Source organism: Equus quagga, chromosome 10, assembly GCF_021613505.1.
Source record: "Equus quagga isolate Etosha38 chromosome 10, UCLA_HA_Equagga_1.0, whole genome shotgun sequence".
Taxonomy (NCBI): domain Eukaryota; kingdom Metazoa; phylum Chordata; class Mammalia; order Perissodactyla; family Equidae; genus Equus; species Equus quagga.
In genome coordinates, this window is record NC_060276.1 from 106206838 (window position 1) to 106223320 (window position 16483).

Consider the following 16483-nt stretch of genomic DNA (forward strand, 5'->3'; position numbering starts at 1 on the left):
AGATGTCACTACCATATGAAGTCCCAAAAGAGTGACTCAGAAATGGCATATGACAAGGGTTTCTCTTTTTATTTAGTTTTTCTTGATTAATTCTATAAAACAAATGAGGTTAGAAACTGAAGTTTGGAAAATGGAATGAATACACAGATGCAAAGGAATCTGTCAATGTTCCTGCATGCTTGCTCTATAAAACAAGTGTTAAAAAGACTAAAGAAGTAGATACTCATGCTTGCTTTTATTCCTGTGTGGCCTGTGGATCTGTGTGGTAATAGAATAAATTCTGTACACTGACTAGAAGTAACAGACAAGTGGGTTAAACATATCATGAGGAATCTCAGTGAGCTTAGGCTCTATGAATAGTTTTTTGTTTTGTTTTGATTTGTTTTATTTTTCATCTACAATCTTATGGCTATTTCAGAAAGTGGAAGTGGCAGCCTGACCCACTGGGCCCATCATATCCACACTTGGTCAAATCCCATTTAGTAGTGAGACTTTCAGTTGCTCCTTTTACTGCTCACCTCAATAGCAGGATAAGTGAACATAAAAACTTACTTTTGGTAGATACTTCAAGTGTAGCCCACCCCCAAGTAAGAAGATAACCCTGAACAGCAAACAGAAGAGAAAAAAAAGCAAAGCAGTTTTTTTCCATTTCTATATGGTTTTCATTAGAGTCACTGGCTCAGTTTCCATTAGCTTTTACCCATGTGCTTCAATGCTCATTTTAAGGTTGTATTAATAGCAAAGTAATGAGGTTGCATTGCGGACCAATGGGGATTGATCACAAACTCTATTTACTGATCTTAATTCTTTTATGCAGTTTCACACTTCTGACCTTGTTTTCCAAATATTAACTTTCAAATAACAATCAGATATTCATTTTTTGCACTGTACTTATCTACCCTGAATCCCTTATGAGGCATTCAGAGAAGATAGATACTTAATAACGGATCAAGATAGTCAAACTTTGATCTCAGTTGCTTTGGGCGTACCATCAAGTCAATGAGCGAATGAAAAGTTTTCCACTGAAGCCATAACATCCTATTTAAAGAACATTTAAATTTGCTTTTTCTTCCAACAACCCAGCCTACACTGAAATTCTAGAACACTTACCTCTTCTACTATCTCTCTTCATCTTATTTGGATCTTCATAGTCCCCCACCCAATTATATTCCACTGGCATAGATATAGGTCGTAGCTTGCCTAAACACAGAGAACAAAATTCACATCACATTGTTTTTCTTCCCCATGTCCGCTCAAACTTATACTGATTTTTAGCTACAGTTTGCAAAACACACTCACTCATATGCAACATTATGGTTGGCATTTGTGTAGATGAAAAATATGTGTGTTTTGAGCCAGAAGGTGAAACTGCCTGTGGCAATTGGCCAGGTGATAAGACAGACTTAAGGCACTTTTTATAAATAACGAATAACAGCCTAGGTTTGCTCTCTTGGGAGCCCCAGACTTTTAAGAGTGTGCTCCTTTACAAAGAGGATCATTATTTTAGTGATTCTACTTCATTTTCAGGAACTGGATCTCTGGATCTCTGTCTTATTCCCTAATGCCCAAGTGTCTATATCTTCATAGTCAACCTCCAAGATAGCAGCCCCTTGTGTTTCAGCTGCCTGCCAGGACATTATCCCATTGTTTCATGTTGGAACACCAGAATGGTAACTTCCCATCTTCACTGCCTCCTAATTCCTATCACCACATATTTTGGATATCATCATGCTTCAGCAATATGGCTAGATTCTCTTTCATGGCCTATAGCTGGGCCTGCTCCAAGCATCTCTTCTGCCATCATGAACAAATCTAGTTTCCAGATCCAAGTAATCACTGTTTTGGCCTGTCTCATTTTCCTCTGGGTCTATATTCTCATTAAACAGGATTTTACTTTAGCAAGCAGAACTCATGGCATAGCCTTCAAGAATAACTTTTTGGTGAGGCTGCAGTGTACTGTTTTTGATCAACTTGAAATTCCTGAGGCACAAAACAGCCAAAAATCAGACAAGTTTAAAAAGAATACCTGGCACATGATAGTTGCTTAATAAATTTTGAATGAATGAAAAGCAGACTCACACAGCAGTTGATCATAATGATGATCAGGATAATAGTACTAACACTTATATATCATTTAACAAATGCCACATACTGTCTAAGGGTTTTATAAGTATTAAATTGTTTAATCCTCACAAGTATGAGAAATATACTATCATGACCCTAATTTTACCAAATGAGGAAACTGAGGCAGGCTATGTAACTTGCCCAAGGACATACAGTTGGTAAGTGTGTAGTACCAGGGTTCAAACCCAGGCACTCAAACACCACTTCTGATATAACTCTTGGTGATTTCAATATTCACCTTCCAATTTTCTGACCTCTCAGTTTCTGGAGGTTCTCTCCTCCACCCATTCCTGTGGTCATATGCTTTATGTTGGCATCTGCAAAGGTTGTAATCCCTCCCAGTATCCCATTTTCCAACTACCACCTTCGCATTTCTAGTGCATCTCCTACAGCACTCCAAGTCCAACAATCCTTCCTCCTCTAATGTACCGATCTTCCCACCTTCCCACACCTCTAGGTCACCATATGTCCTCTTCACTTCCCTTCTTGGCCAGCTAAATTTCACATGATCAATTACTATGATCAGTCCAGGTACTTAGGAGACTTGCAGTTCTGTTCTTAAGGAAATGTGCCAACCTCATGGCTTTTTATTATGTACGCTGATACAGTTTACCTAGTATAGTTTGCTAAGCTCTCTGAAAGTCTGAGGATGAACATGATAAAATTATTAATGAGCCAAAAAATGTAGCATTTATTTAATGACTTCCTTTCAAGGTGTGCAAACGACTTTATAAATGATCACCTAAGATTCCAAATTTCTCCCGGAGTAGATCTCTGTACTTCTAGAGGGAATTTGGGTGAACTGATTGATGCAGGTCAATATATTCTACCCATCCAGGGTGGGGTAAAGGTTTTAGGAAAGGTCACCTTTTGTCATGTCTATTCAATTGCTTTGCAGAATCAGTCCTCCAGACATTCAATGATATGAATGCTGTATTTTCAAAATTCCTACAACTTATTTTTTTATAATCTGGTTTTTAAAATAAACTCCATTTCAGCATGGGCACTGAAACTGAAGCACTTGACAGCTCTAACACTGTTTCTACATGTCACCAAGAAAATCTTTTGAAAAGTGAAGAATCCAATCAATAAGTAGTTATTTTACTTGCTCTATAATGTTATACATATATATGAGCTAGTTTGATACTTTTCAAAGAATTGACTGGTTGTTTGGAGTCAAATATATGTGCACAAAACCAAGAAGGAACATACTTCATGCAGAGAATATGAAATATATAATTGTATTTATTGTATTTTGGGTCATCTTCTCTGAGATCCTCATGGAGCTAAGTCATTGAAGCATGTAATTAAGCCTTTGATATGTCTGGTTATATCATTAACCGTAGGAAAAAATTTTCAGGAGAATTAAACTCTGACTTTTCATGGGGTGATTTTTTTTTCACAGAAGCAGGCTGTATATTACTAAGACAAAATTGAGGAAAATATATTGAATTAAACAAAAAAACTGAGAAAAAAGCCTTAATTAAAACTTACTTTGGAGGACATCAAGCTTTTGCTTTCTCTAGTTATAAAGCTATGAATTTAGCAATGCAAATCAAAATAAGTATTTTAAAAAGTGAATTATTTGTTTAGCTATAACAAATAATGTTGCTTGTAAGTATTGCACGTTTTATAAGTTTTTTGTTGTGCTAAAATATTGAAACAGACTTGAAAAAACAGTTAAAGTAATAGCATAAGGTAACATTCTTATATAAATAGCAGTCCTTGGCAAACTGAAAACCAGACAATGACTTAAATTATTTCTAATTCCAAATACACAATCTTTGATTGCAGCTTAGAAATGTTTGCCACCGCATGTATATAGCAGCATTTTAATTTCACAAGACAGCAAAGTTCAAAAGGAAGACGAACTTTATAGTTTGATGCTGTAGTGCTGATGGTAAAAAAAAGAAGAGTACTATAAGCATTACTGTTAGATTTAAATCAAATGTACACTATTATTAATACAAGCAAAGTATTTTTATGCTCGTATGACTTTTTAAGGCTTATTAAATACATCTGACTCATTCTCATGTAACTATACATAAATTAATAATAATTCTTTAAAAAATAATCTGGAAAATTTTAAGATGTCTCTTTAGGTAGTAATATTTATGTTTATTAATTCATGATGAAAATTAATAATAGTCAAGAATACAGTACAAAAATGAAGAGCCCATTTAAAAATTTTGCTGACCACTTCCTCAGAGTAATTTTTTATTCCTCTAAGCATAAAACATGTATTAATTGTAGAGTTCATTTGACACACTATCATAAGCCTTATGATATCTCTGCTAGTGTCTCATAGTTAAATTATTATTTTGTAACTTGGCTTTTCATATCTGTTGCACATTTGGAGCTTTCTAACTAGGATCATCCTGGAGGAAGGAATCATGTGCTGTTATTTCTTATTTTCTACATTCTTTTCTACATACATACATGGGGATATGTTCTGAGAAATGCATTGTTAGGCGATTTCATCATTGTGCGAACATCATAGAATGTACTTACACAAACCTAGATGGTATAGCCTACTAAACACCTAAGCTATATGGTACTAATCTTATGGGACCACTGTCATATATGCAGTCTGTCACTGACCAAAATGTCGTTATGTGGTGCACGGCTGTACAATGAAAACCATTATGGAGGTTCCTCAGAAAACTAAAAATACCACTGCCATATGATCCAGCAACCTACATCTGTATATATTCAAAGAAAATGAAATCAGTACCTCCCATGTTCACTATAGCATTATTCACAATAGCTATGTTTCCATATCTGGGAAACAACCTAAGTGTCCATCAATGGATAAATGGATAGAGAAAATGTGGTACAGTCATACAATGGAATATTATTCAGCCATAAGAAGAAGGAAATTCTGTCCTTTGTGACAACATGGATGAAACTAAAGGACATTATGCTAAGTGAAATAAGCCAGACACAGAAAGACAAATACTGTATGATCTCACTCATATGTGGAATCTCCTCTCCTTTGAACCTTTTCCAATTAAGCTCTCACGCCCAGAACTTCACCAAAACTTAGTGCCTCCGTGTTGCTACATCCAAGAGACAATTCTCAGAACCCTTGAGTTTTCTAACCTATCTGCAGCATTTCACACAGAGGATTACTTCCTTCTTGTAACCCTTCCTTCACCTGACACCCAGGACTCTGTCCTCTTCTGGTTTTCTTCTCCTCTTTTCCTAAATTCACATGCATCTTTTAGAACTAAGCAAAAATGTCATTTCCTCAATGCCACTCTCCTTGATCTCTTATTGTAGGTCGAGTTTCTCTGTATTTGTTCTCATTTTCTCTTAGAGATTTTTCTTTATAGCATGCCAGTTGTCAAATAAGTATTTATTAAATTAGTTGCTTGAATTCTGTCCCCATTCTAGAAGGCAAATTTCATGAGGGAAGAGAAATTTCTCTGTTGTTTACTGTGGTATCTCCAGCACTTAGTACAGTGCCTTAAACATAGTAACTGCTCAATATTTGTTGACCGATTACTTGTTAAGAAAGTAAATGGGATTTTCCTCATACATTGGACCAAAAAGAGTACAAACTATACCGTCAGTTTCTATTTTCACAGTTTCCTTCTCTTTCCTTCCTGTCAACTTTCCATTTTCCTCCCTCTCACTTTCCCTTCCCTTCCCCTCCATCCCTGGCTTCCATTAAGGTACTCTGTCAATCTGACCAACTCCTTTCATTTTTCTAACAAATTGAGCCTTAGAGAGCTGTTTTGTAATCAAGTCAGAACTAGAAGTCCTGCCTCCTGACTGCGTATTTAGAAACTTCCCGTATTAAGCTACCCATGTCTGTTAAAATACTATTGAATTGCTGTCTTTTTCCATTTATCCATTTTTTATACAAACTCTCTCCCAAAACATGCTAAAATCATTAAGTTTCTGGATGATAAACAGCACCTAAGAAGTAATCTTCTCTCTTATAGTTGCCAGAGTTGAAAAAAAGATTGCAGGGAAATTTCTCCTTAAGTCTGACACACTCTTATTGCTCACAAAATAAGGCTTCTCAAGAGTCTAAGGAGAAAAAATATATACATACACATCTGTTCTGAATATTTTAGCCAATATTTTGATGAAAATGAGTGTAGTAAAGAATGCTAAGCTATAACCATGCCACATACACCCATCAAACTTCCCACATACCAGACAGAAAAATTACTTTCAGATGGTTGACTGTATTTCTAGGAAAACATCCCGAGGTTATATAAGGTAGAGAATCACACATTTCAAAAGGAATAAAACTGAGTTAGATGGAAAGTCAGTAAATTTTGAAGAATAAAGGCAAGCTATCTGGATTTACTAAAATAAGTAAGAATGGGCACTTTGATCTTTAGGGCCATATTTTTTAAAATTTCATTTATGGATAAAAGAACTTGGGAAAAAACTGGCTTGTAAACATCACAGTATGATGACTATTTAAGGTATTGGCTCTAATGCCTTATAATAATATAAATCAAATACAAACCCAATGATTATTAACTTGAAATCTCTTCTGTTTCATTTATGGAGAACAAAAACAATTAAGATCTCATTTCAAAGAATAAGCTACATCTTGTTTGCGAATTTTCCTACTGCTTTCTAAAAGTGATCTAGATTTTAAATAGGCAGTAACATAAAAACTGTTGAAGGAGAAAATTTTGAACTGCATCAAAAATTATATGGAACTTTTAACAACTGATTCCAAGGCTAATTATATTTTGAACCAAATTACCTTTTGTAAATATTCTACCAAGAGACCAACTGTGCTATGCACATCAGAGTTCGGAAAGCCAGGTTTTTATTAGTTGACATGTTGCCACTGTGCATAAAGACAATTCTTCTACATTAGAGGGGTGTGGGAGGACTGGGAAGGATTCAGATGGCTTAAATACTAAGTGGGAAAAGAGTTCTGAGTCCTCCTCTGAAGGCTCTGGTGGGTAAAAAAAATGACCTATGCTAAAACACTCTTGTCCCTTGCTGCCCTCAGCATTAATAGAGTTGTGAGCATGAAAGATGACATAGGCATGTAAATATTATTGGTTGAAAAATTGCCATTTTCAAGTTAACTAACTACAAATTAAAGGAATCTATTTTTTAAATCTTAGTAAGGCAGTGTCTTGAAAATCTTATCAACATGTAGAAGACAGCCACCCTTTTGTATGAAAAGTAAAACAGAAAATGATTAAGACCATCAATTGAAGACTCTCGTTTGAAATAAATGAAACGACATCTTGTAGTAACTTTATAATTCCTTTCACATATTTTTCTCTTTGGGATCATACTATTCAGCGAAGTTAGCAAGAAAGGTAGAGATGAAAAACTTAAGACACACCAAAGTTAATTTCTCAAAATTTCACTAATAATCAGTATTGGAGTCAGTCCACGAATATAGACTTTCAACTTCCTATCCCAATGCTCTTTTTACTACATCAGATTGGCTCGGTGATAAATTCAAGGCCACTGCATTACAAAAAAATCCAATTCATTTTTCTTCAAAAATAATTCAATCACATGTATGATTGCTGCTTTTTTTTTGTTTAAGTGTCCTCCCAGCCAGTTTACAACTCCTTTAAAAGATTCTTAAAGGCTAGGTGAAGAACTAATGGAGGACAAGAACATAAACCGTGGATGTAACTTTGTTGTTCACTGCATTAACAAAGACGGAAAATAAATTGGTTTGACATGATGTGTTACTTATAAAACAATCCTAAGTTGTCATTTATATAGTCTTAAGTGGCTGTATATTGTTTTAATTATTTGCTCTAATGTCTCCAGTCACTAAGGTAATCAGTGTACAATTTTTAGTCATTTCTTTTTCAAAAAGTTTCGATGTAACACTTGCCATTTTCTATCGCTGGGGATCTATTTCCTCCATGATTTCTGGCAAATTGTCTAGCAGTGACACCAGTAATTCTACAAGGAGCCTGGAGTGGAACATCATGCACTGATTTTTCCAGTTAGTAGTTATTACTTTAGTTTGGACTGTTATCACAAATAAGATTTACTTTAGAAAATGGCTTTTCTGCAAGATAAAATGAAGATGACATTCAACAAGCTGTCTGCTGGGTCAGGCTTCAACTTAAAATTACTGGCTTTTCCAAATACTTAACTGTAAGTTAGCTATTTGGAACTTAAAACACAAAGAAATTTTATCATTGGTATATGGGTCTTTAAGAGGAGCTGCAAGAGTCTATTTCAGCATTTTCCAAAATATATTCCATTGAACATTAGTTCTATTGGGAGGTTAATAAGTATTTTGTGACCAAAACCAAAAATGATGCAATGTACAAATACATTTGGGAAACAACAGTCTAACCCAAATTCAACAAGACCTTCAGAGCCTTTAGTATGCTAATGTGCATTTATTAATCTCCAAGAGGGGGATAAAATATGCAGAGCTTCCCAATCTTATTTAACCATACAACCTCCTTCTTTTACAAAGATTCTTTTTCAGAACTAGTAATCTGAAGAATATATTTAGGAAAACGCTGGATCCTTAAGCCATATTGTGATTTGAAAGTGAACTCTAACTGCTCTATTTAAATTTTACCTAGCTGCAATTTATAATATTTTTTTTCCCATAGGGGAAAATGTATTCTGATTTCAACTAGGGACAATAGGTCCTCTCCTGCTCCAGAGGTTGTCATGATTATGTTTTCTATTATAGAGCAGAGTAGGTCATCCCAGACACTCACAACGTCATACTATTCTGCCCAGAGAATACGCTAAGTGTGAATAAATGTAGGTCTATCTTCCCAGGGCAATAACTTCCCAGATTCTTTGAATAAAAAAAAGGTAATTGGCCCTGTGTCATACAAGAGCTTTGATTTTCTAGTCATATATACCAGTTTCTGTATTCAATTTGTCTGCAGTTGATTCTTCAGTTAGCTATGGTTTCTCAGCAGCAGTACTCTTGGACATTTTGGATTGGATCATTCTTTATTACTGGGCGCTGCCCTGTTCACCGCAAGATGTTTAGTAGCATCCTGGGCCTCTGAAGGCTAGATGCCAGTAACACCTCTACCCCCAGTTAGGGCAACTACAAATGTCCCCAGAAAGTGCCAAATGTCCCCTGGGGGACAATACTGACCCCAGTTGAGAATCACTGAGTTAGGCTGTTTCTCTTCTCGGCTTGTCCATTTTGTCTTTAAAGGAAGTACTATTTCACCCAGTTCATATCTTTCTGTTGATTAATTCATTTGAAAGAGTTATTTTTTTCCTCTGATACTTGCACTGGCTTTGTTCATTTGGTTTGTTAATCTTCCCATTTTATCTGCGTATTAATTCTCTGTAACTTCATTAAAAGTTCCTTTTTTTAAAAATCTTACTGTTTTATTCATTACCTAGTACCTTCAATTCTTTCGAGGTGATCTTTTCTTGCCGGGTTTCATTTCTTTGGGAGTCTCCAACTGTTTTATTTAATTTATAAATTATTTTCTCAGGGCCGGCCCAGTGGCGTAGTAGTTAACTATATGCCCTCTGCTTTGGCGGCCAAGGGATCATGGGTTTGTATCCCAGGCACAGACCTACACACTGCTCACCAAGCCGCGCTGTGGCAGTGTTCCACATACAAAAGAGGCAGATTCACAAAGATATTAGCTCAGCAACAATCTTCCTCAGGCAAAAAGAGGAAGATTGGCAACAGATGTTAGCTCAGGGCCAATCTTCCTCACCAAAATACCCCCACGTTATTTTCTCTCTCCTTTTTTTTAAGCAACTAATCTTAACCTTTAAAAAGGTGTGGGGTGGGAATCGTTTTCAGAATTCTGATGTTGAGATGTTATACCTAGGCCTTTCTGCCCAGCAGGAGCTAGTGATTTTCATAATGGAACTTAAGACTTGGATCAGGGCAGTTTCTAGTGTTATTAGCTACTTGAATGTTCTTCCTTCTACTTTTCAAAACCAAACCAAAACAAATGGACACACACTATTCATATTCCTTTTAATTGCTATGATTTAAATGGCTGGTTATCAGGTAGGTAGAGGGAATACTTCCAGCCCTTTTGTCCTTTATTAAATTCCTCCAGAAGGAGAGGAGGAAGTATTAATTAGATCCCTCAGCACTTGACAATCGTTGGGACACTTTATGTATGAGCAGCAGTAATTTATTATGCTATTCAGGCACCATTTCTTAAGCATTTTCTATGAGGTGAGAACAGTGCTAAGTACTTCACATACATTATCTCATTTAATGCTCGTAAAAACACTATGAGTAATACTGCTATCCCATTTGACAGATAAGGAAACAAAAACGTAGCAAAGTTAAGGCTCAAGTTCAATTTCAATCAGTTATTAAAGGCCAAGCTGTGACACCAAATTCAGGTCTATCTGACCTCAAAACTCATGCTCTGCTATTTCTATGAGTAAAATTATACAAATTAAGGAAGAATGCTTTCCCTAGGTGATTATTCTAATTTTTATATTAGGAACAGACTATTTTCTATTTTTATGCCCAAATATTGCTGAACTACTTTTCTATCAATTACATGGTCCCTTATCACCATCAGCTTGATATTCAAAATCATTTTGTGAAGCTAACCAACATGCAGTCTTTATGAAATGTATTAAGTAACTCCAAAGCAATAAGAATTCCTGTGAATACAGTACACATCTCATATTTCTGCATTTTTGAATCACTAATTTCTATGGTTAGTTCTGCTTTGGAAGTGGTGCATTTTAGTTAAACACCAAAATTTCCTGCGGTTAGAATCCCATTTTATTTTCTCTCTAGCACAGCTGATGAATGATAGCTGAACTTTTACCTGATCAGAAAGATAATTTATATTCGAAAATCACAGGAGAGCAGGCCTGTATTTGGAAATAAAGAAATGTGAATGTATTGTGTATGCTTTATCCTTTAAGAAATGTTTTAAATAATGCTATTAATTATAATTTAACTGCCCAAAAGACAGAATGAATTTGTAAGACAAAGAGAAAGGCAATATTGAAGCATGATACGAGACCCAGGAACCTACAAATAATATCTTCCCTTCACGTTGATAAAACTCAGCTTACAGCGTCCTTGCCCATAGGCCCTCATCACGCTGCTGTAAGTCACTTCAAGCCATTTGCTAGGCATGCGAATAAAAAGGACAGGGTATTTGGTTTTCTCTTGCCCCACCTACTCAAGTGGAAAATGCTCAGGTATAATGAATGCTACAGAAATTAATTTTCCTCAATGCACAATGCGTACAAATAACATTTATGAGGAGCATTTTTAAAACACCAGCTTTGCATTCACTCGTGTGCTTTTTGTGAGGTTCTGGATTTTCAATAAACCAAAAAAGGTCTGGATTCCTTCAAATCAATACTATTCTGTGATATAATTGTAAAGAATATGTTTTCTTCCTACTCTTATAAAATATGCCCACTCACAGCCACAAAGGGACTTAGCCAGCTGCGTCTACCTTAGCAGGTTTCTATGCATAGAAATGTGCTATGATGGAATAGCAAGGGCAAGGAGTCTGTGAACAGCGAAAAGAGAAAGCTGATGAGAAATATTACCATTCTGAAAAGTTGCCAAGCAACTGATCTTATCAAATTTGAACCTTTGCCTTTGAAGCATGAGCAGATGAGACCAAATAGTTACAGTGATTTAAGGCTATTCTTTTCCTCTCTTTGTATTTTCACTTTAAAGTTTCTCTTTTTTTAATTGAACTACCTCACTCCATCTTATTCTTTAAAGAATTTAATATAGCTGATACTATTATTATTATTTACATGCTGAGATGTGTAAGTTTTTATTGTTTTTTCCAGCTTTATTGAGATATAATTGACAAACAAAAATTGTATATATTTAAGGTGTACAAAGTCATGATTTAATATATGTATACACTGTGAAATGATTACCACAACCAAGCTATTTAACACATGTATCACCTCAAATAGTTACCCTTTTGTTTTTGTGGTGAGAATACTTAAAATCTATTATCTTAGCAACATTAAAGTTTCTACATAATAATGACAACAGTGAAAATGAATGCCTAGCACAAACTGGGCACCGTCTAGGCAATTTACAATGCATTGGCATTAAATTCTCACAAAAAGTCTATGAGGCAGATATTTACCTTCAATTAACTAATGGGAAAATTGAGACCTATGCTAACATCCTAAAGATCACAATGGAGTAATTAGATGAAGAACATGATTATCAAGTATGGCTGATGCTACAGCCAATCCAAGTAACCACTAATCTAGGTTGCTTCCCCTGCTCTATCTGTGTTTCCAGAAATTATTCTTGTCTATCTTTTTAGGAAAGTAAGACCTATTTTATGCTCTCTGATTTAAAAAGGACATAACACTTTCTTGCTAATTTTACCCCTCAATTTAGCCATCTTTTCCTAAGGTCTGTCAGGGCCATGTCTATGTAAATACGTGTTTATTATAGTACCAGTAAATACAAAACCACATATACAAGAACATACAAAATCAGACCTGGTTCTGCTTGTCTGAAATCAAATACTTGAATTTGGAAGGAGTAATACAATTTTTGGAAATTATTTTCATCACATTTAGTTAGCTAGTACCACTGGCAGAGTCAACATATATCCACGGGTACTTAATCCCAGCTCTACTACTTACTAGTTTGTTACGTTATTTAACCCATCTGTAAAATAAGGAATTTATCAGTATCCACCTCACAGGGTTGTTGTGAGGATTAAATGGGTCAATGCCTCTGAAATGTTTAGAATAGTGCCTGGCATATATAAAAGCTCAACAGGTATTATTTACTTATTTTCGAGCAAAGTCATCCACTGTCTATCCACATTGTACTTGTCTAATAGCTTAGAGCGAATAATTATTCTTTTAACTCACTCTTAGCAACACATAGTGGGTCCATGATATAAAATGAGAATCTTGGTTAGACAATATATTTTAAAGTGCACACTGGGATATTTTCTAGTATTTTTCTTTACATCTGTGTTTCTCTGTCACCGTGTCTAACTTTTAAATATGGATATACTAAGAGAATATAACAAGTATATACATATTTGACTAAAAGCACATGCTAAGAATTGAATCATGTTTCTCCTTTTCTTCTCAAAATCCTATGTAGACACTTATAATGTTAACTCTAAACCTCTTTGAATAAACAGGTCATCTGGGAAGTTAATCAGAGAGTAATGGTGGCTAAGCCCACATACTTCAAGATAATGGTATTTGTGACTAAGGACTGAGTTGAACACTGTAAGGCTAAAGGACTTATACACTGCATTTTAAGGTATCACACGAGTGCTAACAAGTTAAATTACTGTCATTTTCAGTAAATATCAAATGTGAATTTTTTTGTACTTTAGTTTTTTCTGCAATATTCTTCAGCAAGATCATGTATTTTCATTATCATTATTTTTAAATCCAAGAGAATACTGTCACACTTGGGGTGTCCATGTAATGGGACCTCTTTATAGGTTAAATAAAGAAGTTGTCATACATTATTGCTTATGAAAGTTTTAAGTAATTTGTATTAGGGCCTTTAGGGTCTGGGCTGACAGATTTATATGAACCCTCAGATCTCAAACCTAGGTATGAGAAGGTGCCACGTATTTGGTGGAGAAAACTAGCATTTAGAAACCCAAGATGATAGCTATGCATCATTTAAAACTCAGCATAAACATCACTTCTGTTTATGTGACTTCCCAGGCCGACTCCGGGGCTTCAGCTCGCGGGCGACTGCAGCACTTTGTCCACACCTGCCTAATTCCCTAATGTGACTGCAATGCATGTCTTTGCTTCTTTCTTCTCTCTGGAGGACTTATGTTTTATTCGCCTTTGCATCCCCAGGGCCTGGCTGACTTTGTGTGCACAACAAATATTAGATGAATGAGTTAACAAATGAATTAATCTTTGGGAAAATCATGGCCACAAATTCATGTGTGTGATAGGTAGGTTTTATTATTTAACATCTGATTTTAAAAAGGTAAATACGTTGAAGTGCTAGTTACCTGGCACAACCTTCAGGGAATCTCCACTGAAATATCTACAAGTATCTCCACTGAAGGTTCAGATCATATTTCTGGCTCAAAAGTCTAAACAAACTCTCAGGATCAAAAATTTAAAAAAGCATTTTTTTTTTACTTCCTTATCCCTCTTTTAAACATATATGCATTTTTTTCCCCCTAAGTGGTTTACAAAAATATATCAAACATCTATAGTATATCTAAATTTTCTAAAATTTAAACAGTATTCTATTTTATTGAGAAAGAGATGATTTGTGGAACATGACAGCACTAGGTACTTTCAACTGTAGTCTGAAGGGACCAATGACTCACAGCCATTTGAGTAAGAACTTACTTAACATCTTCTTTTATAAAGCTTCCAGTAATCAACTTCATCTGGTGACTATACTTTCCCCTTAAATTAAACATTCTTATCTACTTCAACATAAGTAGAAAATAGCCAGAAAATTCTGGGACATAAAAAAAAAGAAGAGTTGCCATGCATTACTGCCTATCCAATAGCAAGAAGTCAATAAGTACTTGTGGAATGAATAAATAAAAATAAAAATCTTATATTATGTGATGGGACGGGGCAGGGATAACAAAAATGCCAGGCCTCTATATTGCAGAGTGCAACATAATAGGAGAAAAGCAAAGGTGCAAAAACCTTCAAATTATGATAGCTTAAAATAAGTGCCACCAGAGACGTATAATTGAGGAGCTATGCTAAAAAATATATTACATATTCTTATAATAAAAAGCACATGTACACAGAACAACACAAAGTAAGGTAAGTATGGTGCCTATTCTTTAGGATCATTTTGGGCAAAACTTTTCATACATAATTATTACCAAAAAGCTGTAAGGAAAGAAGCCATGTGTAATAAGATACATGAGGACTAATCTTTTGAGACCACAGGAAGGAGGCATATAGGCATATGGCCATGGTGGCCAAGAGAGGAGGGCAGGTAGAAATGCAAAGTTAAAGATAACTTTCCTTCGTCTCAGCTCTCACTGATCAAGTCGGGACTAATCAACAGGGATCCTGTCCTTTCCCAAAGCATAAGCTCCTCACTGAAAATGATCAGTTTGAAAACTGGAAAGGGAGGAGCACGGACTTCCAATTAAATCCATTCATTCTTACAAGAGGACCATGGGCTTCTGCATGTTAACTTTAGACAACTTTAGCTGCAAATAATTAAGATACACTATATCAATTCTAAGTAATTGTGACTGGGTTACTTTCTTGGTTGTACATGGGAAAACCCGAGTCAAAGATAAAAAAATCCCAGGGACATGGTAACTGTAGGCCTATCTTTGCCTTACATACAGTATGTCCATCCTATTTAAAATCCACTTCCACTGAAATTTTGCAGCTTCTTAAAAAATAAAAAATTGAGATGAGATTTTCCCCTGAAAAGTCTAATGATTTTAACATGTGCCAATCTTCCTCTATTTTGTATGTGAGATGCCGCCACAGCATGGCTTGATGAGTGATGTGTAGGTCTGTGCCCAAGATCCGAACTGGCGAACTCCGGGCTGCCGAAGTGGAGCACGTGAACTTACCCACTATACTTAACCACTGGGCTGGCCCCCTAATGACTTTTTTAATCTCTGAGGAATAAGGACATAATTTTATTTTAAAGAAGTCATGTCAACAGTATGTATTCATTAAAAAAAGAAAAAAAAATCCTTGAATTATTCTAATTTGGTAACATCTGACATACAAAAATTACATGTGATTCAAAAAGGTTTCCATAAATCATTAATGAGCTAAAATGCCACCTACTGTTCTTTCTTATCTTTGGAAAATTTAGAATAATTTTTAATGTCATGCCTCATATTGTTGAGATTCCACTTAGAAGCACAGGACAGAAACAGATTAACTATGAAGATTCAAAAGCTATCAAGAAATTTTCATAATTCAAAAGCCTTTTAAAAGAAATTGAGACTCCCATGGTAGACATGTTCTTATGTCAATGTAAGAGAAGAACTCTTACCATAAGTTGGAGTGCTTTCTCGTCTTCCTTGACTGCTTGATCTTCCTTTTTCATATTCATAGCAATACAAGACAGTATCTTCCTCAACAATATTAAACCTCTTTCGATATTCCTGATCCAGAAATGAATTTGGTGATTCAGATCCCTTATGCACTGGCTTGCCCACCATATGTCCTCTCAGGTCTTCACAAGGAAGGTTTCCTTTTTCATCTCTAAAGAAAGGGTAAAGGAGAAGGATGTAGGAAAGTGTTAGGGTGGTAAACAGCAGAGAGGGTCTAAAATAGTAATAATATCCTTCCCATACAATTATCTTCTGATCTTCCCAGATTTTCTTTGAGGTTTATAGGGCCATTTTTAATTATTCCTATTTTGCAGGAAAAAAAATGCTCAGGCAGAGAGAGGCTAAATGACTTGCCTAAA

The 16483-nt window shown here is 35.4% G+C and overlaps 1 protein-coding gene across 1 annotated transcript in view; it reads right to left on the bottom strand.

The window, feature by feature from the left end:
- Window positions 1-16483, bottom strand: part of CNKSR2 (connector enhancer of kinase suppressor of Ras 2) — a 255852-nt gene that overhangs the window by 89291 nt on the left and 150078 nt on the right. Inside the window, exons 11-12 of the mRNA XM_046674057.1 lie at window positions 16064-16275; window positions 1111-1200 (exon numbers count right to left, since the gene is read on the bottom strand). Coding sequence (XP_046530013.1) covers window positions 1111-1200; window positions 16064-16275 — 302 coding nt within the window. The remainder of the gene's footprint in view (window positions 1-1110; window positions 1201-16063; window positions 16276-16483) is intronic.